The sequence below is a fragment of the Abrus precatorius genome, unplaced genomic scaffold, assembly GCF_003935025.1.
Source record: "Abrus precatorius isolate BTA unplaced genomic scaffold, Abrus_2018 Scaffold10, whole genome shotgun sequence".
Lineage (NCBI taxonomy): Eukaryota > Viridiplantae > Streptophyta > Magnoliopsida > Fabales > Fabaceae > Abrus > Abrus precatorius.
Genome location: NW_020874292.1, coordinates 9,890,095 through 9,906,926, shown reverse-complemented (window position 1 = coordinate 9,906,926; position 16,832 = coordinate 9,890,095). Strand labels below are relative to the sequence as shown.

The 16,832-nt window shown below is 33.6% G+C and overlaps 1 protein-coding gene across 5 annotated transcripts; it reads right to left on the bottom strand.

The window, feature by feature from the left end:
- Positions 1 to 7,864: 7,864 nt before the first annotated feature.
- On the bottom strand, positions 7,865 to 16,325 carry LOC113874415. 5 transcript variants are annotated; one of them, XM_027512648.1, is made up of 14 exons: positions 15,829 to 16,275; positions 15,236 to 15,368; positions 14,675 to 14,811; positions 14,073 to 14,274; positions 13,558 to 13,796; positions 13,351 to 13,462; positions 13,067 to 13,208; positions 12,715 to 12,857; positions 12,348 to 12,517; positions 11,337 to 11,633; positions 11,188 to 11,243; positions 10,340 to 10,554; positions 8,387 to 9,190; positions 7,865 to 8,248 (listed from the first exon to the last, which is right to left on the bottom strand). In XM_027512648.1, exons 1-14 carry the CDS (start codon positions 16,033 to 16,035, stop codon positions 8,031 to 8,033), a joined length of 3,075 nt encoding a protein of 1,024 aa, XP_027368449.1. In that variant the 5' UTR covers positions 16,036 to 16,275; the 3' UTR covers positions 7,865 to 8,030. The 5 variants fall into 5 exon arrangements, with proteins under 5 accessions (XP_027368449.1, XP_027368441.1, XP_027368454.1 ...); XM_027512640.1 differs by having other exon boundaries at positions 7,873 to 9,190; positions 15,829 to 16,325; XM_027512653.1 differs by lacking the exon at positions 14,675 to 14,811 and having other exon boundaries at positions 7,873 to 9,190.
- Positions 16,326 to 16,832: the final 507 nt, after the last annotated feature.

Here is a 16,832-nt window from a genome sequence, read left to right as displayed (position 1 = left end):
CTAGCTGTCTAATTCCACAAATTTCCTTTCTTATGGATGCAGCTTGGGAGGTTGGAAAGAACTTCTCTAGAAAGAGTCTTTTGAGGTTGTCCCAACTTGTAATAGATCCGGGAGAAAGGTAGTAGAGCCAATCCTTCGCAGTATCCATTAATGAGAAAGGAAAAGCCTTTAATTTGACATGCTCCTCCGGAACACCTTGAGGTCTCATGGTGGAACATACAATGTGAAATTCCTTCAAGTGTTTGTGAGGGTCTTCACCTGCAAAACCATGGAATTTAGTTAGAAGGTGAATTAATCCAGTTTTCAAAACAAAAGGGGCGTCCACATCTGGATATTGGATGCACAATGTTTGGTATGTGACATCCGGTGCAGCTAGCTCCTTAAGAGTCCTCTCATCACCTGTCATTGCTCCAAAACTAGAGTCAAGTGAAAATGTAGAAGAGTAAACAGAAATTGGTGTCATGGATTGCAAAGATGCAGTAGGAGATGATGATGGTTCAAAGTGTTCAGAGTGATCCTTATGTGTCCTAATGTTCCTATGGAAAGTATCAATCTCCTGGTCTAATGGATACAAATCCCTAGGGTTTGATCAGGTCATGCACTAGATATCAACTAACTAAATTGAAAGCAAATTGAGTAAATGAAATAACAAGAACAGTTTGAAATCTCTCTACAGAATTATGCAGCAAAAGTGCAGAAAAACAGAGTAATATGCAGCAAAATGAGTGCAGAAAATTGAAAGTGAGTAATTGAAAAATTGCAGCACTTGAATGAAGAAAATGATGCAGAAAATCTTGCAACAACAATGCAGAAACAGATCACAAAATTCGTATGACTTTCAACACAACACAAAAACTCAAAATGAAACAAACACACTAACATGCAAGACACAAAAACAGAGTACCAAGCATGTTTAACATAAGTTCAGCACCAAAAATTCTCCAGCAACAGCGCCAATTGAATTTAGCTACTCGTTATGCAAAAGATTGTCGTTAATCCTCATCAAATATGCAAGAAATGAATGCAATACTAGGGTGTTATCCTAGGTTGTCTCCAGGAAATTTTTGGTTGGGAACATAAATCGAACAAGTGTAAACATGGATTTTAAAGCAAGTAAAATGGGGGAATTTTTGTTAATTTCCAGATTTAAATCAAGAACGAAATGTGAATTAATGAAATTCAATCAATTAAAATGAGTAATCCCTAGTCAATCAATGAGTGCCATCATTATTCTTTCAAATGATTCAATAATCCCCTTTCTTTCCCTTGAATTAAGTTAATCTAACAAGCGAAAATTAACTTTAACATCTCAATTAAAATTAAGCATCTTAATGGGCTCCAATCACTATCCCTAAGATTAAGCAACCTCAAAGATTAATCAAAATTAAGCAATTTTGAATTAGAATTTTGTTGGGTAATTTAGGGTTCATTAAGCAATGTTTCCTTCATGCAAATTCTATTTCATTCAAAGATTGGGGTCAATAAATTCAAGGAAAGAAAGATTTGTATTGCAATTAATCCCAAGAATTCAAGATTCATGTGCATTGACTAGGAATTACAAGGAAGTTTAGCCATCCATGTGGATAGGCTTCACAAATGAAAGAAAGAAATGCAAAAACATAAGCAGCATTAATGTAAATTCAACAAAAATCAAAAGGGAAATTAGAAATTAAAACCTATAGAGGACCCTTGGCTGTCACCCAAGACTCCAATGTTCTGGAAAATTGTCTCAATTTGACAAAGGAAAAATGTGTAAGGTGTAAAAAGTCCCGTACCCTAATTCCTAAAACCTATTTATATTAGATGTCATGTCAGCAAAGTGTCCACTTTTTGCTTTGAAAGTTTCCACTTTGGGCCAAAAGAGTGTCCACGCGCAGGACGAAAGGTTTGCCACTTCTCTGGAGTTGCCACTTTTTGTGCTGAAAGTGGCTACTCTGGTGCGCGTGGCCACTATGAGAGCCAATAGTGTCCACACGCAGAAATGCTTCCCAAACGGCGTCTTGGAGCTCCCTGGAGTGGTCACTATGAGAGGCAATAGTGGCTACTTTGGGTCCTTCAATTTCCAAACTTGCTGTAGTTGCCACTTTTGCTCTTGAAAGTGGCTACTTTGAAGCCAACCTTCATCCAAAGGCCAAGATTTCTCAAAAATTAACTTGGGGACTCTGCAAAATTATTAAGAAAATTAAAATTGCAATCTATATCTATGTAATTAAATGCAAATTAACTAAAAATCAATAAACCTATGATTTTTACTCAAAATGTAATTTTTGTACTATTTACACTATATAAGTCTAATTTTTCTATTAAGGAAAACTAAAAAGACAAGTAAAAACATGATAAAATGTGGATTCATCAACGAGTGAAGAGTGAAACACCACCTTGTGAGCTAGATAATTTCTTTGCATTGTGTGAAGTATGATGAACCTTGTTGAATTTTTGTTTCACTTGTATGAGACTTTGCATAAAATTAATTGATATGAGTGTGCTTTCTTTGTTGAATGACTCCATGATTTTGAAATGAAGAAAGTGCATATTAGAGTTGAAAGATTGGAACAGAAAAATTTTGAGAAAATTTTTTTTGGATATGTCCAACCCTTTTTACTTTAGTCTTTGAATTTTGGTTTGCTTGAGGACAAGTGAGAGTTTAAGTTTGAGGTTGTGATGAATCCACATTTTACAAAATTTTTATACATCATTTATTACTTTTTATAGAAAAGAATAGACTTAGATAATGTAAATAAGATGAATATTCCAATTAGGCTAAATAATATAGGTTTCTTAGTTTTTGGTTAATTTACATTGATTTAGATAGTTTATTTTACATGTTTTGATCATTTGAATAATGTGGCAGGAATCCCCAAGCTTATTTGGAAGAATTATTGGATTTTGAGGAATTTGAGGTAAAAGTAACTACTTTCAAGATTGATAGTGACAACTACAGCAAGTCATTTCCAGCAAAAGGACCAAAGTGATCACTTTCAAAGCTTAAAGTGACAACTACAGCAGCCCAGAATCCACTAAACCTGCGCGTGGTTACTATGATCTTTCATAGTAATCACTTCAGAGCATGCAGAATTGAAGGTGTTGCGCGTAGTTACTATCAAAATTCATAGTGACAACTCCAGAGAGTCCAAAATGTCCCAGTGCTGCGCGTAGTTACTATGAATATTCATAGTAATCACTCCAGAGAGGAAAAACCCAACTGATGTTGCGCGTGTTTACTATGAAAGAACGAAAGTAATTACTTTGGGCGGCGCCAGTTTTAGTATAAATAGATTTTTGCCAAATTAGGGTGGGGAGTTCTTACACTTTTTGTACCTTTTCTCTTCCTTACTTAATTGGGACGATTTTTCAGAGCTTAGGGCAACCTTGGGTGACAGCCAAGGATCCAACCTAGGGTTTGGTTTCTCATTTCTCTTGCTTTTACATTAATGTTAATGAGTTTTCTGCATTTCCAACTTTCGTTTTTTACCCCCATTTCTATGGAGGGCTAAATTTTGTGTAATCCTTGGTGAGTTCACATGGATTCTTGAGTTCCTTGATTTTAATGATAATATAATTCCTTTCTTCTCATGAATTACTTCTTCCTTGTCTCTTGAATTGAATTAATGGTCAATGAGGGAGAGATTGCTTAATTAACCCTAATTCATTTTAAGGAGATTCTAAACTAGGGATTGTTTAATCCTAGGTTTAATTCTAAGGTTGCGTAACTTTGGGATGAGAGATTAGAGCCTAACAAATTGCATAATTTCGTTAGGACCATAAGGTTGATTTTCGCTTGTTAAATTAACCTAATTCATGGGAGAGAGGATGAATGTTAAATCTTAAGTGGAATGAGGATAGAATCTTTGTGGATGAATTAAGGATTGTTGTTTTCTATTGTTTGAATTAATTAAACTTGTTTGCTCATTGTTCTTTATTTTGATTTGAAACCACAACCCCCCCTTTTAATTGTTTGTTCAATTAATGCCTTCAACATGTTTAATGAAGATTAATAGTCAATGTTCACGGGAGACAATCTGGGATAACCCTAGTACTACATTAATTTGTTTAAATTTTGATGAGGATTTGCGACAAATCTTTTAAACACCTCAAAAAAAAAAACTTATCATCAGAGTGATAAGAGTTTGGAGGGATTTTATCAGAGAAAAAGAAGTGAGAGTTTAGAGAAAGTTGAGAGGGGATGTGAGGTTTGGAATAAAATAAAATTTTAATACTGGAAATCTCTTAAATATCCCTTAGTCCTACGCGCTCTTGTTTGAGTGAGGAACTTCTTACTTGAGCGACGTGATTCTCGCCTGAGCAAGAACATCAGATAATAGCCTCGCCAAGCATTTTTTGATATTCTTGCTTGAGCGAGGTCATGCTTATTTGAGTAAGATAACATCCAGAGGGTTGAACATTTTTTTCTAAGAGTCCTCGCCTGAGCAATTTATCGTCCGAGCGAGATCACTGCTCATCTGAGTAAGATTACCTCTCGCTTGGACAAGGTAATAATTGAGTTTAATTTATCCTATCTCGCTTGAGCAAGACTCATCTCACCTGAGCGAGATTGCCTTGAAAAGATGTGGTTCTAGGCATTCAGTCTCGCTTAAGTGAGACTCCCTATACTATAACTCTACTAAACACTTATGCAATCAGTTTATAACATACCTCAATACCACCCAATATTAAAACAATTATTAAATAGTAGGTAAATAAAAAAAGAGTGTTACAGTATGAGGATGCTATGTTGCTTCTATTATAGGAACACTTTCTTAATTGAATGCTCTCTTATTTAAGATTTGTTACTAAAATATTTTTATTTTTATTGATTAATTTACTAATTAAGACAACTTCTTGATTAATTAGCATGGATGATCAAGGATGATGAATATTATTTTATATGAATTAATAAAAAAAAATTGAGTTGGTCTAATTAGATAAGAAAACTAAGTTGTGTTGAAATAAAAGTATATCTTTTTCTAAAAAAAATTGGATTTTAACATTTTTAAAATGAAATAGAAGATGACATTTTAAAGCAAAAAATAGGATGAAAAACAATGTAAAAAGATTTATAAATTGTGAGTTATGATCACATGATAATTTGAACAAAAATTTCAATTATGAATGCAAACAAATAAAAAGAACCAAAATGATGAAAAAAAAAGAAAAAAGAGAAAGTGTCATAAACTCAATTTAATAGAGAACACAAAATGATAAGCTAAATATAGAATTAATATAGTGAAAGAAACCCTTGTAAGATCTAAATAATTATTCTTTTCAAAAATCATAAGAGGCACAAAAGCTCTCTCTAAGAATTAATATATAATTCTTATTCAAAATTAAAGTTATTTCTTAAAAGAATTTTACATAAGTATTTATAATAAAAAGTAAAATCTTAAAAAGCTTGGTAACCACTGTAGCCAGACTCACTACTGTAACATAAGTAAAAACGAGACTTTAGTTACTAATATAAATAAATCCATTAAACATAAAATATAAAAATCCTAAAAAAAAAAATAATAACCAATGTGGTCTAACCTTCTAATCTAAAACATAAGAAATTATTTAATTGTTAAATAAAATATAAAATTATGGCTTAAAATGCAAATGAAAATAAGGATTAGATTAACATAAATTGAAATTAGACTCAATTTTCACAATCTTCAATTAGGACGCAAGAGACCAATCTTATGTTCTTCTTTCATGTCATGAGGTGCTTTGAATACAGTTGTCACCATTTGATTTAAGACTTTTTTTTATTTTCTTTTCTTTTTGATCTTATCATAGCACTTCCAAACCCTTGAAGGAGATTTGTCTCTTTGTTTTGTTTTTTCTTTATCATTGTTTCTTATTAGTTCTTATTGTTATTACATGATTTATCAAGATGATAAAATGACATGGCAAAAAAAGAAAACATTGAGGTGCTTAAGATTTACTAAGTAAAATTTGATCTTTTGAAGCCAAAAACACAAGTTAAAGCACATTTGGGAAGCATAAAGTTAGAATGCTAGCAAGATTGGTTGTTGACAAATGAAAGTCACACAATGAATTTGGAAAGTAAAGTTTAGACCTCATGCTCAAGTGCATTTGAAAAGCAAAGGTTAGAAGCTCAAGTTCTAACAAGTAAAATTGCCTAAACGACTAGAAAAAAAAATTAAACTTTTTAAATTAGACATCAAGCACTCTTAAGAAACATAAGATTCCAATACTCTCAAGGTTAGTAGTTAGCTACGAAGCACTCACTTTGACACGTGCTTTGGACTTGACACAGACACTAAGACACACAGCTGATGTCTAAAATATATGACATTGGAACACTGCTTATATATATATATAGATATATATATATATATATATATATATAAACACACACACATGATTAACATGACAAAAATCTAATTTTCATATGATACCCTAACAAAGAAAATTAAGAGGCATAATTTCACAATGCAAAAATTTGTCTCTTTACAAAAAAAAAAAGTCACAAAATAAAATGAATCAAATCTCATAAGGATTGTGACCTCCTTGGTCATCATAATTCAAAAACACAATCTCTAACTATGGTTCATCAAGTGACAAATTAGCAACTTCAAGCATTTCACCCTCATCTAGTGATCCAATTAATATTGTGGAGAATTTCTTGAAAGAAGATAGAGGTTGTTATGAACAAACACTAGATCTTCTACCCTAAGTGGTGTCATCTTGTTTATCTTCATTGAATGAATAAAATAGTAAGTGCTCTAATTTCTTTCACAACATGAAGAAGAATATGGTTGTTCAAGTAGTTTAAGAAAAACCTTTTGAAGTATTGGAGCATAAGCATCATGAACAAGCCATCAAGATTTTGCATCCATCTTGCCTCGATCACTTAAAGAATCAATATCATCAAAATCTTCTCTTGCATCCGAAAAGTTTGCAAACTCATCTTTTGAAGCATTTTCATCCTTTCATGAATAAGTTCCATATCTTAATGTAGAGTCACTCTATTAGAATCTTCACTTAGCCATTCATGACTATAATATCTACAATATTAAAAAAAATGATTATAATAACCTATAGAAATGTAACTAAGAATTTTAAGCATTAAAAATATTATTTATGAATATAATTTATTACCTTGAGTTTAAAGAATGAGCTAAACAATGGAGAGGTATGTCACTCTTTGTCCAGCGTTCAATTAATATGGAGTGCACAATGTTATAAAAGTTTGATTCTTTACTTTCCGTCTTTCTTATATGACTTTTTCAATCATTGAATTCCATATTTCATACATTAAATGGAAAAATGAAGCTTCCTTATCCATTTTTCTAAAAACATCGTAGATGAGACTAGTGAAAGATTATATATAATAACTTTGTTTCACCAAATATCATTCAATAATATATCTTTCATAAATTTAGCTTTACTAGCGTCATCTTCCTTATAAGAAGACCATTCATCACTAATGTACATGCTTCATAGGTAGTTAGCAAGTGAAAATGGCAGTAAACTTAGAAGGTGGAGCTCAATTCTTCCAAGTCAAGGGACAGTCCAAAGGCGAATCAAGGTCACATAATATTAAAACACTCCTTGAACGAGGGGCTTGGTCAAAATTTGAAAAGCAAATTTGTGGTCTTTCCTTGGTGATTGCATTCTAGTGATTGGTCAAATAGTATTTCACCGCATTTGGTGCAAAGAAATTCATACCGAATAGCTGCTCCCTATTAAATATGCAAGAGAGAGTGTTTCTCCAAAAATTCTTACCGTTACAAAGGGAGTGGAAAGAGTAAGGAGCATACACCTCCTGCAGCTAGCACTTTGACGTGAGGAATAGTTCATTTTTTGTCCATTTGTATGGATATCTTAAAGAACTTTTGTGCAATAAAACTCAAGTCTTTCTCTCTAATATAACCATATCTTTTTATTAAAAGGAAAAGATCCAAATCCAATTTGTTAAATGTGATGACATTTTATGATAAGGCATGAGCAACCATAATGTGCAAATACACTGAAAAAAACATTACAAATAATCTAGATATAATAAACAGAACTACGACTTAATAATTTCACTTGGATGCAAAAATGGCTTCCAAATCATTGTACAAAGAACTTGGTTTTGACTTGAAATCAGAAGATGAGCCTCCACTCCTTTTGGTTCCCCAGAAGTCACTCCATCTGGTAGTGCCACTAGTAGAAGGGTCATTTACAGCTCCACCTCTTTCCCTACCGAAGCTAGATTTTGCAAGTTCCCTCAGTTGTTTCAACCATGGTCTATCAGGTGTACCTGAGCTCCTGGATCTGTCAGCACTCGAAAACGTGTCTTGAGTTTCTTCATTCCCTTGTGGTAGCATCTTTTCCAAGTTTTTGATGCACTTTTGAGGGATGAAGTACAAAAGAAACCCAATGGAAGCAATTTTCAAACCTTTTAGAAGTGTGTTTTTCTCATGGTCCAGCATCTTTGTTTGTATATATAAAGCATACCATTCATTAATGATCTGTGCACAATACCCCACTAGGAACAGCACTAGCATAAAAATCCCAAATTTAGTCTCAGTTCTCACCGAAAAGTCCTTCTTCAAAAGCACCAAACAAGTAGCAAATAAGACAACTTCACAGGTGAGTGAGATGATCTCAACTAATTGAACCTTTTTCTTTATAAATGGCTTCTTTAGCACCATGAAGAATAGCTGAAAAGAGGTCATAGACAGCATAATGATCACTGGAGTCTTAGAAGATTGAGTCTGAACAAAGGCACCTGCCAATATTCCGAGCGAGACGCGCCTTATGGATTCAAGAAGCACATAGTATATTCTAAGAATACCAAACAGCTTTTGGATAAAAGGTGCCTCTGCATCTTCTGTTTCATCATCAGAAGCGATGATGCGCTCTCTTTGACTTGGAAGATTGCCAATGCCACCACCAGATATCTGTGAAAGCATGTACTTTGGAGGGCCTCTTAAGTCTTCAAACAGTGGGCCAAAGATGGTCAGATAAACAGACCTAGTTTTCTCATTCCATGTCCATTGGCCTCTTTTACCTGGCCCCAGAGTTACTCTTACAAGCTCTTGATACCAGTGATATGTCTCACCTTCTTGATGAACTTCCTTGTATTGAAGCAGTTTTCCAAATGTAATTCCAACTGAGAGGAACAAGAACAAAGCTAGAAGCACAATGCACACAAAAACCAACAGTAGAATGCCAACTGCCACTCCTGAAGGAACTCTCCCTAAGGCCATACAACCAAAAGAGAAAAAGTCAACCTAATCATTGCATCAAAGAGGTCTTGAACTTCTGATAATGAAAATAACCATGCAATAAAGACCAAAAGCATATGTTTTTAAGATTTTCTATTTTCCTTTCCACAACATGGAGAATAAAGACCCATCTTCTCTTGTGTGGAGGACTTTCAACAAACAAGCAAATATATTGTCAATAACTACACATTTAGACCAGCAGTAGTCAAATTAGAAAGGATTAGATTAATAATAGGAATATCTTTGGGTTCAACTCATACAAGGGAAGATATTTAGTATGGGCAGCAACGCAACCAAAGGAAAACATGAAGTACAGACTCTTCTGTCATCAGTTCAGATTTTTTTCTCTCAAAAGGAAAAAAAATGCACCTTTTCTCCATGCATCGCCAAGATCACAAACATGCTTTGTCATCCCATGGTGAAAAGCCTGTAATATTCTAAATTTTCCACCACACATTTCCTTCTTAAAAAGTACTAACTAAAGATTTACTCAACATTTCAACCTATTTGAGTTCTAGTCTATTTCACATGAAAACTTTGTTGTTAATATAATAGAATAAAAGGTAACTTCAAAACCCAGTCATCGTACAGAGGAATGCTAGTAACACACTCTTTCTAATTGGTTCTTTTTTTAAAACCACAAAGCAATTTTTAGAAAGTTATCAATTTACAAGGCAAGTGCTTTGAACTTTTAAAGTACAGATCAATCACAATGAATGTTTTCAAAAGACTGTTTTGCTAGCATTCTTCATAGCTAGTAATTTAAACTGAACAATAACAAAAGCATCCATACGAGAGCTTGTCAAACTTAACTCTTGTATAATGAGATGGTGCAATAATCAAAACACCAATTACTGGTTACATGATGAAATAATAGGATGATAAAATGAATGTGGAACAGAATTTTTCCTGAATATCTCCCGCTACCTGGTGGTTTGGACAAAGACTAAATACTCAACTAGCTAATAGCATGCTTTGACCACACTAATGGTTTGAAACAACTAATATATACTGCATATGTCTAATAACCTGACACATTTTTATTTTTGGTTTCACATACTATTGATCACAAAAAAAAAAAAAAAAAATGGTTAGGTGACAAATAATAACATTTCAATTACCTTGAATAAGGACGGCAGAGGACTTGCAAATACAAGGTAGAGCAAGAAATATAAGAAATATCTCAAATCTTGGGAATGTGAGTGCTCCATGTATTCTACGCTTCTCAGAATTTCTCTTCCCGAACTTCAGGATTATGAGGAGAAAAGCATGCAGAACCAGTAAACCACCACAGATTACAGCTAACCAAAACATGCTTCTATAAAATTCTGTCCATCTGTAAGAAAAAAATAACCAATCTGATAGTAGATTATAAGCAAGCAAATATTGCTCAATCATTTGAACATAGAATTATTAGATTAACCAGTTAATTATAGTTTGATACCGGGGGGCGTGTTATGATTTTATCTCATGGAATGCCATTCTATTATTTTTCACAGATGAAAAAAACTAAGTAAATAAAAAACAAAAATTAAGTTCACAATAATGTAAAACAATATGCACACTATTTAATAAAATTTGAATTACTGTATGAATAAACTAATGATGAATTCATCACATTTTTTTCCTGCATCTTGCATTTCTTTTACTTAACATTTTTTTGTAATGTCTGATTTAATCTAATTATTAAACATACAATATCGGTCAGTCTTTGCAGCAATACATATTTTCTAACCTTCCTTTCTCAGTTCTCACACCTCTCTTTGAAAGTTAGTAAAGCATGCGCTGACAAGTAAAACATCATCTGCTAAGTTGACAATTTTCAGTTAAAATTACAGATTAAGAAAGCACAGCGGCATAAAAGAGATGTTAATTAGAGAGTATGTTGAAAAGAGTGAAAGAAAAGGTGTATGAAAACTATAATTTCATAAATATAATATTGTAACGCATTAAAACATGTATAACTTACCCACTGTAGTGTTGTGAATCCAAAATATATTCAGCTTCTGGTTTCATATTTTGGCTCTGCAAATATGCACTTTTAATTAAGGATTTTGACTGTTTTTCATCACAGTAGATAATAAATTAACTTTCTATGCACTACTAACTTTTTTTCACCTCAAAATATTGCTGGTACTCTAAAGAAGTAAGTGGTGATCCATAAACTGAAGCAGCAAAACTCAAATTCTTGTTCAACCGTGTGTTTGGGATTGTTGCTGAGGCTTTGGTGATGAAGTTAAAGCTCCCAAAAGGACTAGAGCCTACCATGAACAAGTTCATGTGTTCAGCTTCCCATGGCACAGGAAAATAAGGTATGGTCCATTGCAAATGCCTAGCAAATTCATAAAATTCAACCGGCAACGTAACTGCTAACCATCTAGATAGTGCAAAGACCTGAATATGACTCATAATTCTCTGCAGGATTGACAAAATTGACCTCATCAATGTTACCAATCTCACCATAACCACTACAAGAACATAAGGTATTTTTGTAATTTTCATAAATGGTCAAGATACTGGAAGAAAGAATTTAATTTTAACCAAAATTCAAGAAAAGTAAATTCTGAAGCACATTCTGTCTATTCCTACAAGAAACATTGACCTCTAGCCTTGAATTTAAGAATTTTCAAGAAGAATCTATGATACTCTCTTAGGATCCAATTGCAAGGCTTTGTGCTCTCCAACTACAACTAGCTTCTGTGGTGTGATTCTTCCAAGGTTCATATTAACTGGTATCAAAGACTTCCACCATGAGCGTGGTAGGATGTTAGGATCCAATTGTAAGGTATGGAGACTTGAGTCTCACATTAAAAGTATTGGATTCCAATATGGGGTTTATAAGGCTTGGGCTCTCTAACCACGACACCAAGGTTCTTATCCATACTCTTTGCTACTTTATTATAAGCATGGCGTCTAGGACTGTCTCATATGCAACCTTCAGTTTATTTAGTCGTAGAAAATGAAAATTTAAATAGTTAATATAAATCAAATATTTATCAGCCAATATATTCAATTATACGTATATTGCTGTTTTTCCATTCAAAAAACAACTCCATGCATAAACATGAAGAAATTGCACTCAGATTCGTGGGGTGATAACTAGCATTTTGTTGAAGTTAGGTATCTCACAAAAAGATTCCGTGATGGATCAACGATCAAGAAAGAAGACGATCTCATAAATGTACAGACAGATTGAAGGCTCGCAGTTGAGATGGTAAGCAGACCCGCAGCAATTGATGTCAGCACAAAAGAAGCAGTTGCAAATGCAGAAACCACAGAAGAGATAAGAGGTACAGAGTCTGCACGATTCATGCAAGCATAAATATGTTATCAATTATGAATAATTTTGTTAAACGATTTTATTCAATAAACAATAAAAGAAAATCAATATAAACAATATATGGATTAGGCATGATCATCAGAGAAGCATAAATTAGTACTAATAATAACACAATAGCCAAAAATAAATAATAAATAAAAATAAAAAATATCTTACAGTGCCTCACTTGTAGAACATTGGAAGCTAGATTTTTGTTTCCAGCAACATCTCGGGTTACATTCTCAGGTACACTAACAAATACTAGATCATCATCTGCTTGTAACTCAACAACGTATGTGCTCCATTTAATTTTGTGGAAACTAAACAGAAAAAAAGTTGCAAGAGAAAGGATCAACTATCAGCTGGCATTTGGCTTTCTCAGAATTCAACATCAGTGAACTACTCCATTGTTAAATGATGTATGTTCATGTTGAGAGAAATAGATATTTACAAGTACAGACATATCGAAACACTAGTATGGTTACAGACTATACAATATCTCACATATGAACGCCTACAAAATACTTACCTTCTTAGCAATCCCCCAGAAATTGATATGCAAGAGGTGTTGAAGCCAAAAACAGGCTTCACAAATTTGATTAATATCTGGATATTTTGTTCTCTTGTCCTCATGCTATATGTACTCAACATCACGGAAGGCCTCTTATTATCTAAATTCCATACAGGTTTATGTCAGCAGAGAGCAAGAAATCTCTAAATTCTCAAGACAAGAGTGTATGAAACCAAATACATATTAACATTAGCATATAAATATAAATAATGCTTTCTTGTTGGTTGGTGGATAACATGTACCATAAAGGAAGGTTACTGATGAAATTGGAGAAACTTGAGTCCCTTGTCTGGTTATTATAGACTCTGAATTGAAGTCAACTGAGATTATAGCAGTAGAGGAGATATTAACAAGCTGAAATAAGAGTTGGCCAAAAAAAGTGTAAGCAGAAGAGTTACACTTGAAATAAGTATTTATATAAAACATATCTTATTCATGAATCAACTAACCATGAATCCAAATCTCCGATTTCCAAGACTGTTTATATCAGTTGGAAGAAGTGAACCCTGACTAATGTTGAGAGAATTCAAAATTTCTGTAGATGAATTTAGAACTGGAGCTGAGAAGTACAAATACATCTTTAGTCTGTTATATTCGTTAGTGGCTTGTACTGTTCTAGTTTCTCGGTCAAGTTGAAGTAGCTTTTCTGGTACACGAGTCCTGATGTTGACGTAAACCTTTCTTCTGTCTGTGGATCACACCCCCATAGAAGTAAATCAAGTTTTTTAACATAAAAACTGATATAGAATTTGTTCTTAGTAAAGTTTACTTATGTTTGGAGGCGTAAAAATCTTCACATGATAACACTGTTAAATTCTATTGGATTAAAAATCAAGAATGCAAAGCTGTGCCACGATCTCAAGACCACACGCACTTGTATGTGTATAAAGTAATCAGACAAATGATGCATCAGTTATTGCAAGCGATATCTACCAATATGACATAATAAATGTTAAACACTCACCAAAATGTATATAAACAGTTGAATTTGGCATTCTTGTAAAGCTGTTGCCAGCAATGTCAGTGCAGAAATTCCTATCCATTACAAGGATTGCCCGGCCATATTGAACGGTAGAGGACAAACTAACGAGAAGAGAATACACAAGGTTTGGCTGCAAAATGCTAAAGGAAGATGGTACAACCTGGCCAGCACCATAGACAAGAAGCTGTAGAGAAATACAGTAGCAGAATGTTAAAAACTGATTCAGTATTATGTTAACACAATACTACTTTATCAGGCTCCCTCTCCACATTATATTATTGTTTCTGGCTAAATAAGAAATTTTCATTTTCAACGATCACAACAGAAGCAGCTTGGAAGAAATTCTTTTTGATTAAACATGTGTGTAAAACCCACCATGTATTTTGCCAGTAAGAACTCCTAATATATCTGTTGTTTGGCAAATTATGACGATTGAAGGAAACAAGATACAGAAGTGAATAGGCAACTCTCCATTAGGGAGAGGGGGAAATCATATGAAAGGTCTTAGTTGATCATGCAATGGATGCATAATAAGAAAGACATCAAAATTTGAGCTAAGTGATTTTAGACGGACACCTACTTACATTGCAGGCATTCACAGATTTGCATCCAAAACCTCCTCCACCTATACAGGGTTCAGTGAAAGATATGTTGACTGACACATTTAAAGAGCTTGTGAAAGATGTGGAGGCTGTAACATATGCTGTTGGGGGAATTGTATCTGAAAAAAGTAATACTGTGATACATTAAATATGTATTCAATGAACAAATTTATATGAATCTCAATTCCCTCAGATAGAATATTGAAGCAATACATGTACTTGAAGCAATACATGTACTTTCCCTCATTTCCATGTGATGTGACCAAGATGTTAACAAAAACTAGTTATTCATTAAGGTGCAGTTATTTTTCAACTCAAGACTGATTTTGGCCATTACATTTGTGACATAGGCCATTTTATTCTTGTTCTTGTGTTCTATGCTTCATTATTTACACAAAAGACTCTACATTTAACTTTTTCATTCCAAAGGCACATGACCGTGACTTGATTCATCAACGACACATCAGCAATTAAAAGGGGCCAAATCTCATAAGGGATAACTAACTGATAACAAGCATAAGGAATTAAGTATGGTTTCTTAACCAACAGTCCAGTCATAGGTGGCACAGCCAAGCCCTTGATGTCTGGTGCAGACTTCAAAAGTATGATTTCCATCCTGCAAGCTTCTGTATGTAACTTTTCTATTTGTACAAACTGAAGCGATCCCATCATCCAGCTGCATACATGGTTTTGTAAAATTATCAGAATAGCTTTTGTTAACCCCCACCCACAATGAAAAAAAAATAGAAATTAACACCTTGAACTAACACTTCAATTCTACTGCTACATACAAGCATAGCAGAGTAGTCAGCTACAACATGATAATCAATAATCCAACCCCCCCCCCCCCCAAACAAATTTCCAATAAAGATTAAGAAAATCAACTGCACATACCCAAGCTATACTAATATAGAAATGAATAAAGTTGGTGATTTAATTTCTTGTGGAGTTTCGATTAGTATGTCTTGCATAAAAACGTGTCAGCCCTTTGAAATTAGTAAAGAACATCAAATAAATATAAAAGCAAATAACATGAAGTAGTAACATCTCACAATTAAAAATGATTCAGTTACTGGCGAAGTTAAGGGCCATAACTAATTTACCAACTTCCCAAACTAATTAGCACACACACGAACCTTGCAAGTGAGGCTGCAATTTGAGCAAGGGTTGCCACGACTAGAATTAAGAATTTCAAAAGCAAATGTTGCTGAGTTCAAGTGAGAGAATGCATGAGGGGCCTTCAAGAATTTCACATATACATCAGAATCAGAACCACCACATTTGATAGTGGAACACAGTGTTGACAAAACCCAAAAGAGTAAAAACAAACGTAAGACTCCCATCTTAGAAAACAGTAGGAAATTTGCTACTTAAGTGTTAAAGAGTGACATTTGATGTTTATTGTGGAGAAAGTGTTTGAAGAGAGTGAAGGCTGCTTTTGCATGCAAGAGCGTTCATAGAGATAGAGAGATTTGCAGAAGTGGAAGTGTTGAGAAAGTGTCTTAAACAATGGCCATTGATGCAAGTATTAAGGATAAGCGAGCATGATCTTGAGTCCAGTACAATCCTCTACTTCGTGGTCTTTGAGGTTGTAATTGACGAAAAAAATGCACGTGAAAAAACGGTCACGGGTAATTATGGCATTGATCGAGAAAGGAGAGTGAAAAAAGGGTACAGAAACGTACTTCCACTGTTTCTATCACTCAAAATATTCCATCGTTATTATTTTCTTTTAAAAAGTTCTCCTACTTTATCTGTACCAATATTTGCATATAGCAAACGTTAGTTTTTAGCAGAAAATCAAGATTTCGTTAGTTGGATAACTGTACTGTATTGTAGTTGTTAACCGTACTGTTTGGTTTAAACTTGGTAAAATTACGAGATTGCATATAAAAAGAACAGACAAATCCACAATACAGTTGTTAAAACGTCAAAAACCATGAAATTACACTTGCAATCGTGGTTACTAAAATGAAATATTCACTTCTATAATTCTTTAATTTAACATCAATCTTTTCCATGTGAATAATTAAAACAAAACTTTTACTTAATAAAAATAAAAACTTATATATATTTCTGCGCCTAAATTTTGTTTCAGTTTAAAATCACATCATCCATAATAACATTTACCGTATGAGGG

Coding starts and splice junctions, on each gene's coding strand:
- LOC113874415 (XM_027512640.1), bottom strand. CDS start 16,035: ATGGGAGTCTTACGTTTGTTTTTACTCTTTTGGGTTTTGTCAACACTG. Junction 14,275..14,674: donor AATCTGTGAATGCCTGCAAT/GTAAGTAGGTGT, acceptor ATTTCTCTACAG/CTTCTTGTCTATGGTGCTGG. Junction 12,858..13,066: donor TCTGGGGGATTGCTAAGAAG/GTAAGTATTTTG, acceptor TTTTCTGTTTAG/TTTCCACAAAATTAAATGGA.